This window comes from Taudactylus pleione, unplaced genomic scaffold, assembly GCF_031769625.1.
Source record: "Taudactylus pleione unplaced genomic scaffold, aTauple2 ptg000179l, whole genome shotgun sequence".
Taxonomy (NCBI): Eukaryota; Metazoa; Chordata; class Amphibia; order Anura; family Myobatrachidae; genus Taudactylus; species Taudactylus pleione.
Window position 1 is genome coordinate 27,013,919 of NW_028284581.1, and position 16,822 is coordinate 27,030,740.

At 38.5% G+C, this 16,822-nt stretch overlaps 1 protein-coding gene across 2 annotated transcripts in view; it reads left to right on the forward strand.

Annotated features, from left to right (window-relative positions):
* The first annotated feature begins 8,117 nt into the window (after positions 1 to 8,117).
* The window catches only part of NETO1 (neuropilin and tolloid like 1), a 180,478-nt gene continuing 171,773 nt past the window's right edge, over positions 8,118 to 16,822 (forward strand). For both annotated transcript variants that reach the window (XM_088475984.1, XM_088475985.1), the window contains exons 1-3: positions 8,118 to 9,339; positions 10,610 to 10,663; positions 10,772 to 10,909. In XM_088475984.1, coding sequence (XP_088332110.1) covers positions 9,312 to 9,339; positions 10,610 to 10,663; positions 10,772 to 10,909 — 220 coding nt within the window. In that variant the 5' untranslated portion in view covers positions 8,118 to 9,311. The remainder of the gene's footprint in view (positions 9,340 to 10,609; positions 10,664 to 10,771; positions 10,910 to 16,822) is intronic.

A 16,822-nucleotide genomic window follows, 5' to 3' on the forward strand; every position in this document is an offset into this window, starting at 1 on the left:
TCTGTTGCCAGCCCCAGCAGTATTCTTTCTGTCTCTCCAGTCAGCCCCCCTGCTGTGTCCCCAGCCAGCCCCAGCAGTCTTCACTATGTCCCCATATCCAGCAGCCCCCTTTCTGTGTCCCCAGCAGCCCTCTTTCTGTTTCTATATGTCTATAGCCAGCCCCAGCAGCTCCCTTTGTGTCCCTAGAACCAGCAATTCCCCCTTCTGAATCCAGAGTCAGCGCCCTTGTGTCCGCAGTCAGCACATCTTCTATGTCCCCAGCCAGCCCCCTTCTATGGCCCCAGCAGCCCATTTTCTATGGCTCCAGCAGCCCACATTCTATGTACCCAGTAAGACCCCACACTTACCTTGCAGGCTTCTGCTCACTCGGCTCCTCGAGTCCTCTTCTCTCTTCTGCGGCGCACGTGACGTCATGACGTCACACGCGCCTGGTCTTTGTGAAAAAAAAAAAAAAAACTTTACTGCATGGCACGTGTACTGCACCGGAAGGTACCCAGTGGCACTCATCAGTACTAGCTGCACAGCCCGGGAAGGACTGATAGCAGCAGCCCTCATCCTGGTGGTTGCCATGCAGCTGCCTGTAGGACCCAGAGATCATGTGGCTGCGGCTGCCACCGACAGTCAAAGTCGGAATGCAGCCGCGGCTGCAACAGAGCAGCACAACACACTGCACCACCAGGGTCCTTTGCTGTCTGAGGAGGTGGCCCGTGATGCTTGGTGATAGAGCGGCCGGGGGGCACATGGCACCCTGCCCCCCAGCCCAGCCCGCCACTGCAGGTTGGGAAGTGCCCTTATAGAAGGTTTGCAAAGGATTATTTAAGTCAATTGTTTATTTTATTTTGGAAAGCACTCTTCCTGGTACCCTTCTAGGATGAGAAAATCAACTCCCAACAGCAGCAGCCAAGCTCAAGGATTCTTCTGTGGCAAGGACTGATGTAAATGTATCACATTTTTTTGTAAATGCCCCCTCCCCTCCCCTTCTCCCTCATAAATTTTCTTCAGAATCAAAACACAAAATTACATTTACTACCAAACCACCCTTCCTGTCCCTGCCCTGCTTTCAACTACATACATACTCCAACTCCCTCAGGCCTCTCTTGTATAATAAAAGTGTTTCCTGATGTGCCATGTCTGAAGTTGTACTGCCATGTGTTTGTGCCACCCACTGCTGCAGTGTAGCTTAGTCAGCCAGCTATATTGGTGCAAATTTTTGGCCTAAACTAGATGAAAAAATCAATATTGTGAGCTGTGAGGTGGCCAAAATTGACTGAAAGCGAGTGGAAATAAATGTTGTTGAGGTTAATAATACTGTAGGAACAATAAAATGCCAATTTTATGTGATTTTAGCTGTTTTTATGATTTTTTTAAGAAAACATCAAGATCCAAAACCAAAACAAAAAATCAAAACATGGAGGTGAGGTTTTGGCAAAATCAATCCAGATCCAAAACCAGGGGAGATCCAGGTCCAAAACCAAAAGCAACTTCTGGGAATGCATTCTGGAGGAAGAAGGTGAGTGGAGACTGGTAGCAGTTCCAGGAATAGCAAGGAAAAGAAGATTCTGAATACAAGGGCATTGACTGATATGCAATATCTCTATAATTATTCTAGTATGCTGCTTGGAGTTGTGGTGGGGTAACAGTTATTTAGCTGTATCCCTGTTTTATATTATAAATTTGTTTGGCGCATAGGTACTTTATTTAAACACTGGTTCACTTTATTTGAGTCATATCAGCAGGGGGGAGTGGATACTAATTTCCCAGGCCTGGACTTGATGTAGGGCCCAGGGGGGAGCCCCACCCTTACTTGCCAGTGGTAGCAGCCTGTGTCTTTTCAGCCCATCCCACACTGCTGTGTGCTGGGCTACGTTGGGAACAGGGAGACTGCTGCCACTGATAAGCAGCAGTAGTCTCCTCTGACTGTGCAGGGGGTGGGGGTGAAGAGCCATCACACTGATCGTATCTCCCTGGATATGGCCATGGCTAAGGGACACATGGCATCCCCCTGTGGAGCAGTGCGGGGAATATTATTATTACTTTTTTATTAAGGAGATGTGGCCTTTTTAAAGTCCATAGTGGGATCTCTAGGTAATAAATCATAGATTTTTAATCTGGAACTGGAAGATATAAAAATCTATGATTTAGTAACTAGCAATACCGCTGTGGACTTTAAAAAGGAATTGGATAATGTATTATTGGAGGCAGCACAAATTGGAATTATTTCTTCTGAGACACAGATGGAATTGATGATCGAGCACCCAGTGGTGCCTAATTTTTATATAGTGCCAAAGCTACATAAGAATCCATTGGCACCACCAGGGTGCCCTATAATATCAGCCCGTGGTTCTTTATTTCAGAAAATAGCAGTGTATTTGGACAACTTCTTAAATCCTTGTGTACAAATGATTCCTTCATACTTAAAAGACACTATTGCGCTGATTCCAAAGTTACAACAATTAAAAAATCTTCCAAAAGATACATTATTGTGCAGCACAGACATCAACAGTCTGTACACATGTATCCCCCATGAGGAGGGTATAAAGGTGGTTGAATTGTTAATTATCAACAACCCCTCTTACCAAGGGCCATCAATAAAATTATTTCTCCAACTATTGGAACTGGTATTAAGTTAACCAGGAACTACTTTTTATATGATAGTCATTTTTATCTACAAAAGTCTGGCGTAGCAATGGGGTTGAATGTGGCCCCATCCTTTGCCAACACATACTGTATATGTATAATGTATATGGTAGAACAGAAATTATTGGCCCCTGATTTTTTTTCATGAAAAATTATCTATTAACATATTTTTGTTACATAGATGACCTATTGATAATTTTGAGAGGTCATAAAATGCATCTGAAATGCTTCCTTGATGACCATAATTAATCTAGACATCCTGCACAATTAACCTATGAGATTAGTTCATCTAGCATTCATTTATTGGATGTCAATATTACATTACAGGATGGTGAACTAAAAACATCCATCTATGTAAAACCCACTGATAGAAACACTATATTACGAAATGATAGTTTCCACCCTTTATCATTGTGCAGAGGATTACCATATTCTCAGCTTTTGCACAGTAAACGTATTACTAGTGACGAAACACAAATGAAGCATGATTTAGATCTAATGATCATTGATACGGGATATGATAAACATAACTTAGAGATCTAATCAAACATTCCCCACAATGATACTTTGACAGCATGAATACAGAATAAATTGCCATCCTCTGTGATACAATGGGTCAACACATTCTCTACTAACAGTTACTCAATGGGGAAAAAGGCAAAACAATATTGACCATTAATTAACACAGATATTGATCTTCCATTACTAATGAATATGAAAATCAAGCCCAGTTACAAAAGGGGACGTAATTTAAAAGATAAATTAGTTAAATATGATATAGTCCCTTTAAAAAGAAATGCAAAAAGCAACACTTTCTAACACAAAGAGCAGGATGCTTCAGATGTTTGGGGTGCTTAACGTAGTTCCATGCTAGTGGGTAACTCTTTTAATCACCCACATTTGGGGAAAAAATACACTATAAATTATCCACTTACCTGTACCACAAAATATGTGATCTACCTACTGATATGCCCATGATATGCACATGCGGGTTATACTATCTCAGTTTAAAGAACGCATGGCAAATCACAGATCAGCCATACGTGCAGCATTAGCCACAGGGAGTAGTGACCAACCTGTGGCTTGTCACTGTACTCTTGCTAAGCACAGCATAGCAAGCATCTGATCTAAAATTATAGATCATATACCGCCAAACCCCAGGGGAGGAGATAGATATAATAAGCTCCTTCGGCTTGAATGCAGGTGCATTTTCCAAATGAACACACATGGCTCCTTGGGGCCAAAATGAAAATTTGGGCTTACAATGTTTCCTATAAAATGCTTACAAAAGAAATATATCTACATTAGATTAGTAAAATGTATTATGGTTACCGATATGAAGATGATAATTTAGTTATTGATGTGTAACTTTGGTTTTATTGATTAAATTACGTGTGGTCTTCTAGTTTTGTTTATGGATTACCATGGTATCCTATTGTTGCTCCTTATTAAACAGTTGATCGTACGCATCCAGGTGATGTCACTGGTATCCTAGTTGCTGGTGTTGCGGCGCATGTCTCCGGCGGCTACTGAAGGTCGTTTTCTGACAGCTGTCCCCAATCAGGTAATGACCTTATTGTGAATAAGTATGTGTATATGTATTGACCCCCAAAATGTAGGACAATAAAGACAGTTGTATTAAACTTTGTACAAGTCGCTCAGTGCCGCCAAATTGCTGCATACATTTTGGTTACCCGTGGAAGGCACGAGAGCACTTACAATTCATGTATTTGAAGACGTGCTGGATCAACAGATATATATATATTTCAGGATAGGCTGCCAGCACTCCTGTACAATTACAACAGGCCCTGGTGCTCTCTTCAAAATAACAACATCACTCCATGTAGGGAAAGGCACTCAGAGACATTCAATGCAATGAATGTCTCTGAGTGTCTTTCCTTACCTGGAGTGATATATATATATATATATATATACTGCAAAAACTGGCCGGCACTCCACAAAAAACTGATACTCGCCCGGGTGCCTTCCAATGGAAAAACTGCCAAACATGTATGGAAATAACGGCGGCACTCACAAGTCCTGTGAGTGCCGCCATTATTTCCATGTATATATATATATATATATATATAAAACAAAGTAGGGTGGCAGAAGCACTCCATAATAAATACGTTACAGCGAGGGTTATAAGAAACCACAAATTTACTCCAACGTTTCAATCAAACGATTTTCATCAGGAAGTGAAAATCGTTTGATTGAAACGTTGGAGTAAATTTGTGGTTTCTTATAACCCTTGCTGTAATGTATTTATTATGGAGTGCTGCTGCCACCCTACTTTGTTGTTTGATACACTACAGAGGGCACCCACCTTTATATGAGGTCATAGGAAGAGTGCCGAGCCTACGCTATATTATATATATATATATATATATATATATATATCTATATATATATATATATATATATATTTAACTATAATGTCTAATAGTTCAACTGCATGGGTCCTCCTCCAGGTAGAGACATAGATAATCTTCAGGCTATATCAATTTGTATAGTAGGCATGTTGCCTAGTCCATGGGCATATACCAATACTAGTGTGGAGAATTGGGGGTATATTTACTAAGGTGAGAGTTTTTAGAAGTTAAATTATCTTCTAGAAGGTGCTAGTTAAATATTAAGTAGAATCTGATTAATTGCTATGTCCAACATCTCCACTTGTAAAATCTCTCACTTTAGTAAATATACCCTTTGGTATCCATTCCTCATGGAGCAGTGTTATTCATATGTCTTGACTAAGGTCTGTTTTGAGACTAAAAAATGTACTACCTCTATGCTGTTTTTGTAAAGAAAGCATAATTATTCTGTCTGTGACCGGTGAGTGCCTTCTATACAAATGTAAAAGTCATGTGAAGTATTTATATATTTCTTCACATAACTGTTCCCTTCTGTAGTCATATACTGTATGTTTTCCTCTCTCCATCACAAGCAGTTATAATTGGTATCACAGCCTTCTGATAGTGTACAGTATTTACAGAACTAAAAACCAGATAATTAAACAAAGTATTTTATAATTGCTGTGACATTACTGCAATTATCCTATGTATGAATCTATCAATATAAAGTCTATACAAAATATCCCTTTTGCTTAGGATACATGTAATCCAATATATACAGAAATGTTAACATCCTATGCAATAGCATGATAGTAGTGACAAACAAATAGCCATGGGCTGCAGCACAATTATGTATTCCTCATACCCTGTTGGTATACCTTATATAAATTTTCACAGTACTGTATATTGTTTATTCTCTGTTTTTCAGTATTAATGTTAGGACAGGGCTCTATCTTTATACATTGAATAGGAAAGGCAATTGTAATGGATGTAAATAGTGTACATATTTTATTCAGTTAAATGTATTCATGTAAAATGTATTGGTATGTTTATTGTGTAAAACATAAACAATAAATCATTTTAAAAATGAGCAGCATAGAACACCTCTACAGATTCTATAACAGATGTATTTCTACCTTCTGGGAAGGCGACATTATCCTATTTCAGCAGAGACCTGCAATCATCTTTGCTACTGCTTCTGAAATAGAATAATGGTGCCGGGCATAAAGGGCAGCTGAAGAATGGTAGATACTGAGCTCATGTTGAGTTCAGGATACCCTGTGGTCAAGCTATTATATGATAAAAAAAAAGTCTAAGCATGCTGGAACTTGTAGTTCCATAATAGCTACAAAGCCACAGATTGCCTAAGCAGTATTATTTTGACATCAGCAACATGTAGGTGCTCAGCTATTGTGGACAGCCATGCAGGACCATCAAGTTAGAACTCGTAGTGCACATTTTCAGGAGAGACAAACGTTTTATGCAATACTTTGTGGTTACTCATTGTTTCGTTTTTCTTATGACTTGGTAGGTTAAAAGTACATTAGTGCTGAACTATGATGGATCTAAAACAGAAAAATATTTAATTAATAAAGGATTTTTTATTCAGTTAAATGTATCCATTTAAAATATGTATTTATGTCCATTGTGTGAGAATCTAAATAATAAAAAAATAGACGAAAGGACAGCATGAAACATCCACCAACTAAAGTTGCTATTTCTCTTTAGTTTAAAGGACAAACTATTTAACTTACAAAAATGAATCCCATTGCTGTTAGTTTTCTGTGTCACATTGCTTTGAGCTTAGGGATAGTCATCAACAATCAATGGTTATCAACCAACAATGGTTTGCCACCAATGGATGATGCTTTTGCCATCCATGATGGAGATCTGATTCTTTTCCACCACTGAAGGCAAAGAAGGCAGCAATGTTTCCCTCGGTATAGAGGATCGGAGCTCAGCCCGGTGGCTCACTAAGCCCCATCCCTTTCACTTATTTTCCCACTGCCTGTCTTTCCCCACTGCAGGGATGGCTATCAATGGGTGCAAACCATTGATAGTTCCATACCATAGAAGTTAGTCACAGACGGCACCATTGATTGTGACCATTGATGGTTAGCCCACTGAAGTTCTTCACTATATAAGATGTCTAACCTTCTCACTGATGGCTTTAATATAGCCATAATCTTCTACAGTAAAGAATAGGGTGAACTTATTATTATTATTATTATTATTATTATTATTATTATTATTATTATATTTTTATTATTTTACAGCATGCCCTCAAGTGGAATCATAAAACAAAACTAGAAAATGTAAATGTGGATAGATAGTCTAACAGCCACAACTGTAAATGTAAAGATCAGTGCAATGAATATGTTTATAAATTCCATTTTATTCAAATATGTATGCAGATACAGTAGAGGAATGTACTAATTACCTGTGCAAAAAATATTAAAAGTTATTTTTTGGTGGTTTAGATACTATTTCTATTAAAATAATGAAAAAATTATTTTTCCTTGCATCAAATGAAATGTTTCTAGGAATAGAACTACAGTATATGCTTGAACTGCTATTTCTAGGAGCATTCTGTAATTGTAACAATATATTACTGGTGTTTCTTTCTACATTGTTTCCTTTGCAGTTCTAGTGCTGTACATTATATTCAGTATTTTTAAATATGTATCTTACAGTGTTGATTGAAAATGTTGATGGTAGAACATAGACAGCATAGCCTTTTCATGACTCTAACAAAATATAATGGGCTATTGATTTTAATGATGCATTGCAATGTGGTCATTGATTTGCTTTTCAATATAGTACATACAAAATATACAGTTCAATGACAGCAAGAGATATACTGAATTGTATTTTTTATTCTACAGCCTAGTCCATAATATGTTTTTTTTATTTTGTCTACAAAAAATGTAGAGTTTAGAGGGCAACAGAAACTGAGTTCAACAGATATTTTTTCTGCAGATAGTGAGTGAAATAAAAAAAGACCTCACTACACTTCTCCCCCTCCCTCTTTCAGTCATTTGCAAAGCCTTTGCGTTGGCTCTCAGGCTTGTGATGCTCAGTGCTTTAGGTTGCAGCATTGGTGATTCACAGGAAAAGTCTGGTGCATATTGTAAGGGAGGTTGCAGCGCCTCTCTGTGCTTAGCTCTGCATTGTAGTCTATTTGCTCTTGGAGAAGAGGGTTATTTAAGAAGGTGGGCTCCTAATGGAAAGTGAAGCTGACCCCTGCAAGAGGCAGCCATCACCCAAAGGAAATACACCTCAGTCTTGGATGTCTAATGCAATGTACAGTTTCTTCAGCTCATAATTATATTTACCCTTTTAGGTACATTTTCTCCAACAGAGCATCTTCTTTTTAAGAAGTAATAGAATGGATGGTGACTTTTTATTCTGTAAGCATCTCACTGAAACCATCATGGCACGATCTATGTGTACATTGGATTGCTGCGAGGGAAAAGAATAACATGTGGCTATGGGATTAACTACTAAAGTTTTATTGTGCTGTGAATATTAAGGGAGTTGGAGAAGAGCTGACCCTGGAGCTCCGGATGAATGCATCCATCGCACAGGCTGTGCGCCTGGGGTAGAGGACTGATCGCCTTCTGCTGATAAGGGATTGCATTCATACAGTATATTGATATCTCTGGATTGGTGGTCTTATTTCCTTCCAGAAAGGGGTCTGTGCCTGTGTTATTCACAATTGTTTGCTGCTTGATACTATGCAACAAACAGAGCATTTGGATTTGCTCCACACTAAGGGATTTTGCTGTTGTAATGCGGATTTCATCGTAGAAATATTATTAAATCCCTATTTTTGTAAAGCTTTCCTTCAGAAGATTGCAAAGGTGGAGCGACCGGAGGGAGCAGATGACGGACCCATTAATCCTTTCAATGCATGGGAAGACCCAGGAAACGCTGCTATGTAAACCGGGTGAAGGCTTCGATCTGGCTTTGGTCTTATATGAAACTAATGATTAGATTCCCTGCAGTAGTTACTTTTGTATCCTTATTATTCCTCCCTATATTCTGCACTAGCAGTTATGCTCAGTCCATGGCGATCTGTTGCAAAGCCCCGGGGATCTGGATTGGAGATGTGATCTAGTGTGTGAATGCAGTGCTTACATACATTTATTCCTATATATGTGATCATGGTGATTACTTGAGCAGTTTAAAGAAAGAGTGTCAATTCCCGCTGTCTTGGCTTGTATTTATTTTTTCTAATCCATCCTATTCCCCCGCACTGGAAGTCCTCCCGTATCTAAATGGAATTAGTGGAGATCGAAGCCCCTTGTGTAAGGAACAGACATGGTCCATGGGCGCAGTTTGTTTCACAGTGAGTATATGTCTCCAGCTGCAGCTTGCAGCATATTACTACTGTCTGTGCCTTTTAATGCTATACTTGATGCGGTTTAATAGCTTTCAGCCAGGCAAACACATTACCAACCCTGATGTACTGAGTGTATAGAATATTGATCTGGGCATAAGGCTGTGCACAGAGGTGATTGAAATAATAAAAGCTTGTACTGTACATATTGCTGAGAATACATTGACATTCTGGAGCTGTAGCAGAACTCCTTCCATATGCTTGCTAGGAGAAGTGGGGGTGATGTTGCTGTGGTGAATGGAGGTATAACAGTGTCCTTTTCTCTTCTGCAGTGATTAGTAAACGCTGTACACAGCAAAGTGCTTAATATGGTAAAGCCCTTTATGACACGATAGGTATACCACATGGAACAGTACATATAGAACACTTGCATCGTCTGGGTTTAATAGAAAATGACCCCTTGTAGTGTGTTTCATCACAGTACTGTTGTTATGTTTGTATAGAACTGCATTAAAATGACTAGGACAGTCAGTTTCACTACATTAAATATTCAGAGGCCCTTTAACGTGTGTATATTAAGAAGGTTAATTTCCATAACTCATTAAGAACCAAGGACAGCTCCGTTGGTGTGTCAATATATTGGTCTTTTGATGCTGCTGTTTGTGTGTGTTCTCTGTAATAACCATTGCTTCCCCAGCCCTTTAGATTTATCTTTAACTAAATCCTAGAACATGCAGAGTTCAAATGTAATAAAACATAATTATACAATGCACTGGATCTTTGTACTGGAGATTTATTCTAAGCTTATTTCACATTGCATATTTTTAATACTTAATACTTTTAAAGCAATTTTTAAAAAGACACTATGAAAGTCTAGTCTGTTCTGACTTTAATATTATGGTGTAGTAAAAAAAAATGTGTTTTCCTTTGGAACTGTAAATTTTAATTGGTGGTTGACTGCTGTAGCTACCTCAGTGTGCCAGGAGTTAAGCAGAGCACACATCACCTTATCTTGTGACAGAGTCAGTGAGACATAACGCATTGTCTGACATATCAGACACACTCTATATCCTCAAACGTGGCTTGTGTGAAACAGAGAAGTTCATGATAATCTTCTGGGTATTTTGAATATCTAAGAAAAGAAATGATTTCTGCATCTAATGTAAAATAATCTGTCTATGTAAATAATCTGCAATGCTGTAAAGAGCTTGCTGTACAATTCAGAATGATGCCTGTAAGAAATGCCCTTTAAACGACAAAATACCTTCTTTTATTGCAGTTGTAACAAGTCTAATAATTCTGCATGTGTTTTCGGCAACAAAAAAAGTAGGAGGTGAGTACTTTCCACAAAGGTTTTTCCTTTTACTGCAAAGTTATTTTGATTTATAAAATGCAATGTACAACTTTAAATATCAAAATAATTTTTAATGTTCTTTTTCAGACAAACCAACCACTTCAGAAGGACAGAAATCAATGCAGTGTGGATCTTGGACAAAAAATTCAGATGGAGGAATATTTACCTCCCCCAATTACCCCAACAAGTACCCTCCTGACAGGGAGTGTATTTACATAATAGAAGGTAACTGCGGTTTAAAACTGTCCAATTTCTTTGCCAACATATTTTGTGAAACAGTGTTATATCTTATAAAATATTCTAATTAATTTTTGCTTGAATTTACACAATTCTATTTTTTATAAGGTAAATATAAATATATATATATATATATATATATATATATATATATATATATATATATTATATATATATATATATATATATCACATATTTCATCTCATCAGAGCTAATTGAATTGTGAGTTTATATTAACATTCAAATACATTTTGCCCAGTGTATAAGAGATCATACTATTTCTGTGGCCTACTAAAGACTAAGGTCTATCAACTCTTGAGGAAAACAGAAGCAGATGTCTAATGGGTCATACTGATGATTTAGCATTGGATTTTCTAGACATGATATACAAGACCTAAGCCTTGGAACTGTGTTAGCTATATAAATTTGCCAGTGCCCTATTCATTTTTTACACACATATTTAATAATAACCAATATAGACTCTGTTTACTTTAATTACATATTTTTTTTAGAAATCCAGCTTACAAACTAGAGATGTGGGCTGACCCAGTGTTTTTTGGTTTTGCATCTGGATTCATCTTCATGTTTTGGTTTGGCAAAAGCACCCTTAAGTGTTTTGTTTTTGGTTTTGGATCTTTTTTTTTTGTTCTGTAAATTATAAAAAGTTTTTAAAAACAGTTAAAATAATTTGTCTGGATCCCCTCAGGAAATCAGCACAGCAACTCAGATCTGTCCAGATTCTCGAAATTTGGGTGGATTTCTGGAGAACCAATCCGCACATCTCTAATACAAACTAGGAAGAAATCACAGTAAAATGTTGGATGTCATGGACAGGAAAATACTCCAGAGTCCCAGTACAACATAGGCCCAATTTAAGTTCTCTTATCACTAATAACACCTATTAAAAGCACAAACACCAAACATATTACACTTACTTCATTTTGGATATTTCACCCAAGGCGCCTGTCGTCTATCACTTGTTTCCTAAATGTTGTCTCCCCCATCATTTCTGTCTTCTTTTGTCTACATCACTCATGCTTGACCTCATATCTAAGCTGTATACCATAAAGGCCCTTGAGAGCAATAGCTGTTGTCACTAATATGTCTTTTGCTATGTTACTCGTTAGATGCAGGGCTGGCTCTAGGAGTGGCAGCACCTTGTGCTAGCACGTGACGGTGCATGGTTAGATGTATAAAGACTTACATTTATACAGCTACAATATAACTAAAAGTGCTCCCGACTTTGCGGGTCTTATTGCTTACTTGTGTCATGGGATACTGTATATCACAGCATTAGACAAGTTTTGGCATTGCAAAAATAAAGACTTTCCAATATGAATAAGGGGCCTATTCATTATAACTAATGGGCTCATTACACATGTGGATACACTAGTTTTTGCATGTTTTTAGTACAGGCCCATTCATTATTAGCAGCCTGATGATGCTACCTTACATTCAGCAAACTCTGAAAACTGATGGTGATCACCCCATAAGGAATCATAATCAATGACTTCTGTAGAGAGAATGGCATTTGGCTTGAAAAAAGCCTCGAACACTGTTGGAAAAGAGAGGGATCTTTGGACACCAATGCAAAAGACAATTAGCTGAAAGGGGAATTTCCACTGGTGAGTAATTACTTATGGTAGAGCCCAACAGCTATCAGTAGTAAGGGCGCTCAATTAGCTAATATGGTAGTTGTTATATCTCCAAGTAGGTATATTGGAAGACGAAACTGCACCTATTTCACCCATCCAGTAGAACTGGTTCCTTCGACTTAATGTTTTTTTCTGCTGAGACTTATTTCACTTGTGATGAGCCTATTTTGACACTTTTTGGGTTGATCCCATTCCAACATCAGTGTTAGCCATTCTGTTTTTCATCAGCTACACTAATCATACATTGTTTTAGCAGAAGAGTTACTTGAAAAATATTTAAAACTGTACATATCAAGAATTACTATGCCTTGTTTTATATCTGAATGGTGCCACATGTTTATCTTTTTATGACTTTTTTATTTTCTGTAGCATAGTGATATACGGGTAGTTGTACTAAGCCTTGGAGAGAGATAAAGTGGATGGTGATAAACTACAAGCCAATCAGTTCCTAACTGTCATTTTTCAAACACAGCCTGTAAAGTACCACTTAGGAGCTGATTGGTTGGTACTTTATCTCTCTCCACTTTATCTCTCTCTAAGGCTTAGTACATCTCCCTCATAGTGTATGTGATTACAAATGATCACAGACAATATATCTACAATGTTTCCCTTTAGTTTTGGACAGTAGTTGGTTCCTCTCCAATTTAATCAAACATGAATTCATCTTACAGTGAAGGAATAAATATTCACAAGTTCAATGCTGATTGATCAGTGAGTATTGCTGCATGTACCTGAACCCCATGCACTGCTGAGGACTAGTGGGACCTCAGCAGGGAAGGGAATAAATAGTGTAGACAAAGATAAAAGGAGGGGATGTAGTAAGCCATCTAAAGAGTGGAGACGTGGACAAATTAAGAAGTTTCCAATAGCAACCAATCAGCTTCTACTTATCACTCAATAGAATGTATTTTACATGGGTAATTTCTCCACTTGTCCATTTCTCCACTCTCTAGGATGCTTGATACAGCTCCCTAAAATCTCTTGGAGTACAGATGTATGAGTCCTAATGTCTTTGTGTCTCTATCAGGGGTCCATTCATCATAACTTCATTTCTAAAACAAGCAGGTGACAAGTAACATTTTCACCTACTTTGAGAGAAATTAATGATCAGGGCTTTTCATGACAGTATAATGACAATGTAGGAGACATCACTGATATCCCCTGCTTACCTTTCAACCCCAATCCATCTGTCCCACAGTTACCATACACTAGTATGGGAACCTAAATTCATTAATCTCCAAAAATATAATAACACACTAATAAGCAGGGCGCTAATACTTAAAATAATGTATATCAATATATTTAATGCACAGATTAATTTTATAAAGCTGCAAACCCACCTGTGAACCTGTGTAAGTTCACAAATCAAAAACAATAAAGCCAATCACTAGAAAAATTATAGGTTTTGTGGTAATTTTATGTATATAAAAAAATATATAATAATGCTATTGAATACTATTACCAAATATGGCAGAACCAAATAAGAACAAGATACCAGAATAGATTTAAATGTATTTATATTAAATATTCTAATTCATAAAAAACATAAACAGCATACATATTCAAGTGTACTATACACTATAACATGCTAAAAAAATGTGCACAATTTAATGTAGAGGTGGGTGCGTTCAATAGCCGGTTCTTTTCCTCAATATAATGTTAATGTAGCAAAGTAAGACACTTTAAGATCTCACCACATTAGACTGTAAAGGTAAGGTTGTTTGAGTGTCCGCTCCTCTGTTTAATAAACTCTGGTTCAGGTGTATTTGGAGCCCAGTCAGTGCAAGGTGTGCAAGCAGTTCTCCTGGGCAGTAATTTTGTAAGCCTAAGACAGCCCTTCACCACACTTCCGAAAAAGCACTCTCCTGGTTTGCAGGTTAGGCCAGTCTATGTCTCCATCTTCTCTCCTCTTTAAGCTGAGTGCTGGGATACAGGGACCGGCCGCACAAAGTCCCACCAAGTAGCAGATCTAATAAGAATAGTCCTCTGAAGTCCTCTGAAGTCCTCTGACCATTTTTGCTCCCTCCAATGGAAGCTTTATGAAAGAGTAAAACTTAATCCTCGATCTGTCCCACAATTCCCATACACTAGTATGGAAACCTAAATTCATTAAGCTCCAAAACTATAATATAATATTTTTTAGTAGCTTGACTGTGGGAGCATTTGCTATATTCAGATAGTGTTTGCTCCCACACCCTTGCCCTTTCCCTATAGCTCCTTCCACTGGACACTTTGTGTTCTTATATGGAGCCTAGTTCACACAGATGTACTAGCGGTATACAGTCGGCATGCCGATGGTCTAAATGCTGACCATCGGCATCCCGACTGTCTAATACCAGCAAGTGTCTAATGACAGGCATCGAAATCCCGTCGCCTGTCATTAGACCTACACCGGGAACCCGACACTCGGCTTACCGATCGAAGGTAAGCCGGGTGCGGACAGCCACGGGGGGAAGGGTTAGGTTAAGGGCTCACAGGGGGTACTTAGGGTTAACCCTGGGAGGTTAGGGTTAGGCTAGGGGAAGGGATGGTTAGGGTTAGGCACCCCCGGAGGGAGGTTAGGATTAGGCACCCCCCCGGGAGACTTATGGTTAGACTGCGGGGAAGCGGGGGTTAGGTTTTGGCACTTAGAGGGGGAGGTTAGGGTTAGGCACCCCTAAGGGAGGGTTAGGGTTGGGGGGGAGGTTAGGTTAGTAAATAGAAAAAATACTCACTGTTGGGATCTTCACTGCCGGGCTTCTGCTGTCAGGATTTGAACTGCCAGCCATGATTCCGTACTAGCACTGCTGAGTCAGACTCAACAGTGCTAAGTTTCAGTGCTCTGAAAGGAGCAGTGAAGGGGATCGCGGAGACAGCTGATTTTCAGATCAGCTGTCTCCATACTGGAGCAATGTTGAATTGCTCAGTGAAAATGTATCCACCACTGCTACTCACAGTAGTTGGAATAATGATGAATGGACCTCTCGTTGAGAACTGAGGAGTCTATATACTATGTCATTTTTCATATACAGCCTCTAAAGTGACATGATTTGATTGGTTGGTACTTTATCTCTCTCCAAGGCTTAGTACATAGACCCTTGAGTTTACTACTTATTCTGGTCAAAGTTTAAGGATTAACTTCTGAAGGTAAGTTAAAACGCTATCTTTCATGAACATTCTTCAGCTGTATATATTATTATGTTGGCTCCTGATCTCTATATCTTATTTAGCTCTGCTACAGTACTTCTATGTATAGGACAGTAAGGTGTTCATTGCAGTATGTCAAGTCATCTACTGTACTATTGAATCGGTTTTGCCTTCCAGGATGGCCACACTTGTACCGATTTATTTAATGTGATCTCTCTCTTTTAATCCTTGTAGAAATAATTGGTATCACAACTATTAATTGTTTAAAATCATGGCAAACATCTTTCAGTTTATCTTATGGCTCCCTTGCAGAGCAATTATCATAGTTAGGCCTGTTTATGATTCATAGCTTCAGAGCAATAGAGCAATATCCTGGATTTCTTTGTTCTTTAGCAGTTTAATTGCCTTGGCTAAGATACAGTATGTGCAGTATCGAACAGTGGATGCAATGGTGGTTCTGGCAGACTATTTAATATGATGGCCATTAAGGGTTGAACTCCTATTCTAGGTTTCCATTTTAAATAATTATATCACTTCTTCCCATGCTGCTTTATTGAACTACATCTGTGTCTGATTTTCTGTTTTTGCATAAATACAATGAAGCAAGAACTGGAATTTGTTGAAACCAGTAAACACCAAGTCACATGACTACCACACTATTTTCTTCCAAAAATATGATGCTTGTGAACCTTTATGACTGATGCTAAATATATCTCCAGTGGGAATATCTCTTTTGTTCTCCCCTTTCTTTTTTATAAAGAGCTTTGAGAGATTGTTCATGTTTGTCACATATACCACCCACCTTGGACCTGTGTGACATGTGTGTCCGTGACAAAGGATTGACCACTACACATAACCATAACTAGACCTTTTGGTGCCCTGTGCCAGAAAGAGCATTGGTGCCCCCCTATTTTTTAAATAGGGAGCTAACACACCCGAAAAAGGGCCATGGCCTCATGGAGAAGGACCAGGGAAGAGATAGGGGAGGCCAGGAGATGCTGGGGATAAAATAAGAGGAAGCTACAATTGAGAATGATAATGAACAGAAAATTGACATGCCTGAACAGCACCCCCTGCCCTGCGGTGCCCTGCGCCACGGCACAGGTCACACTACCCTAAT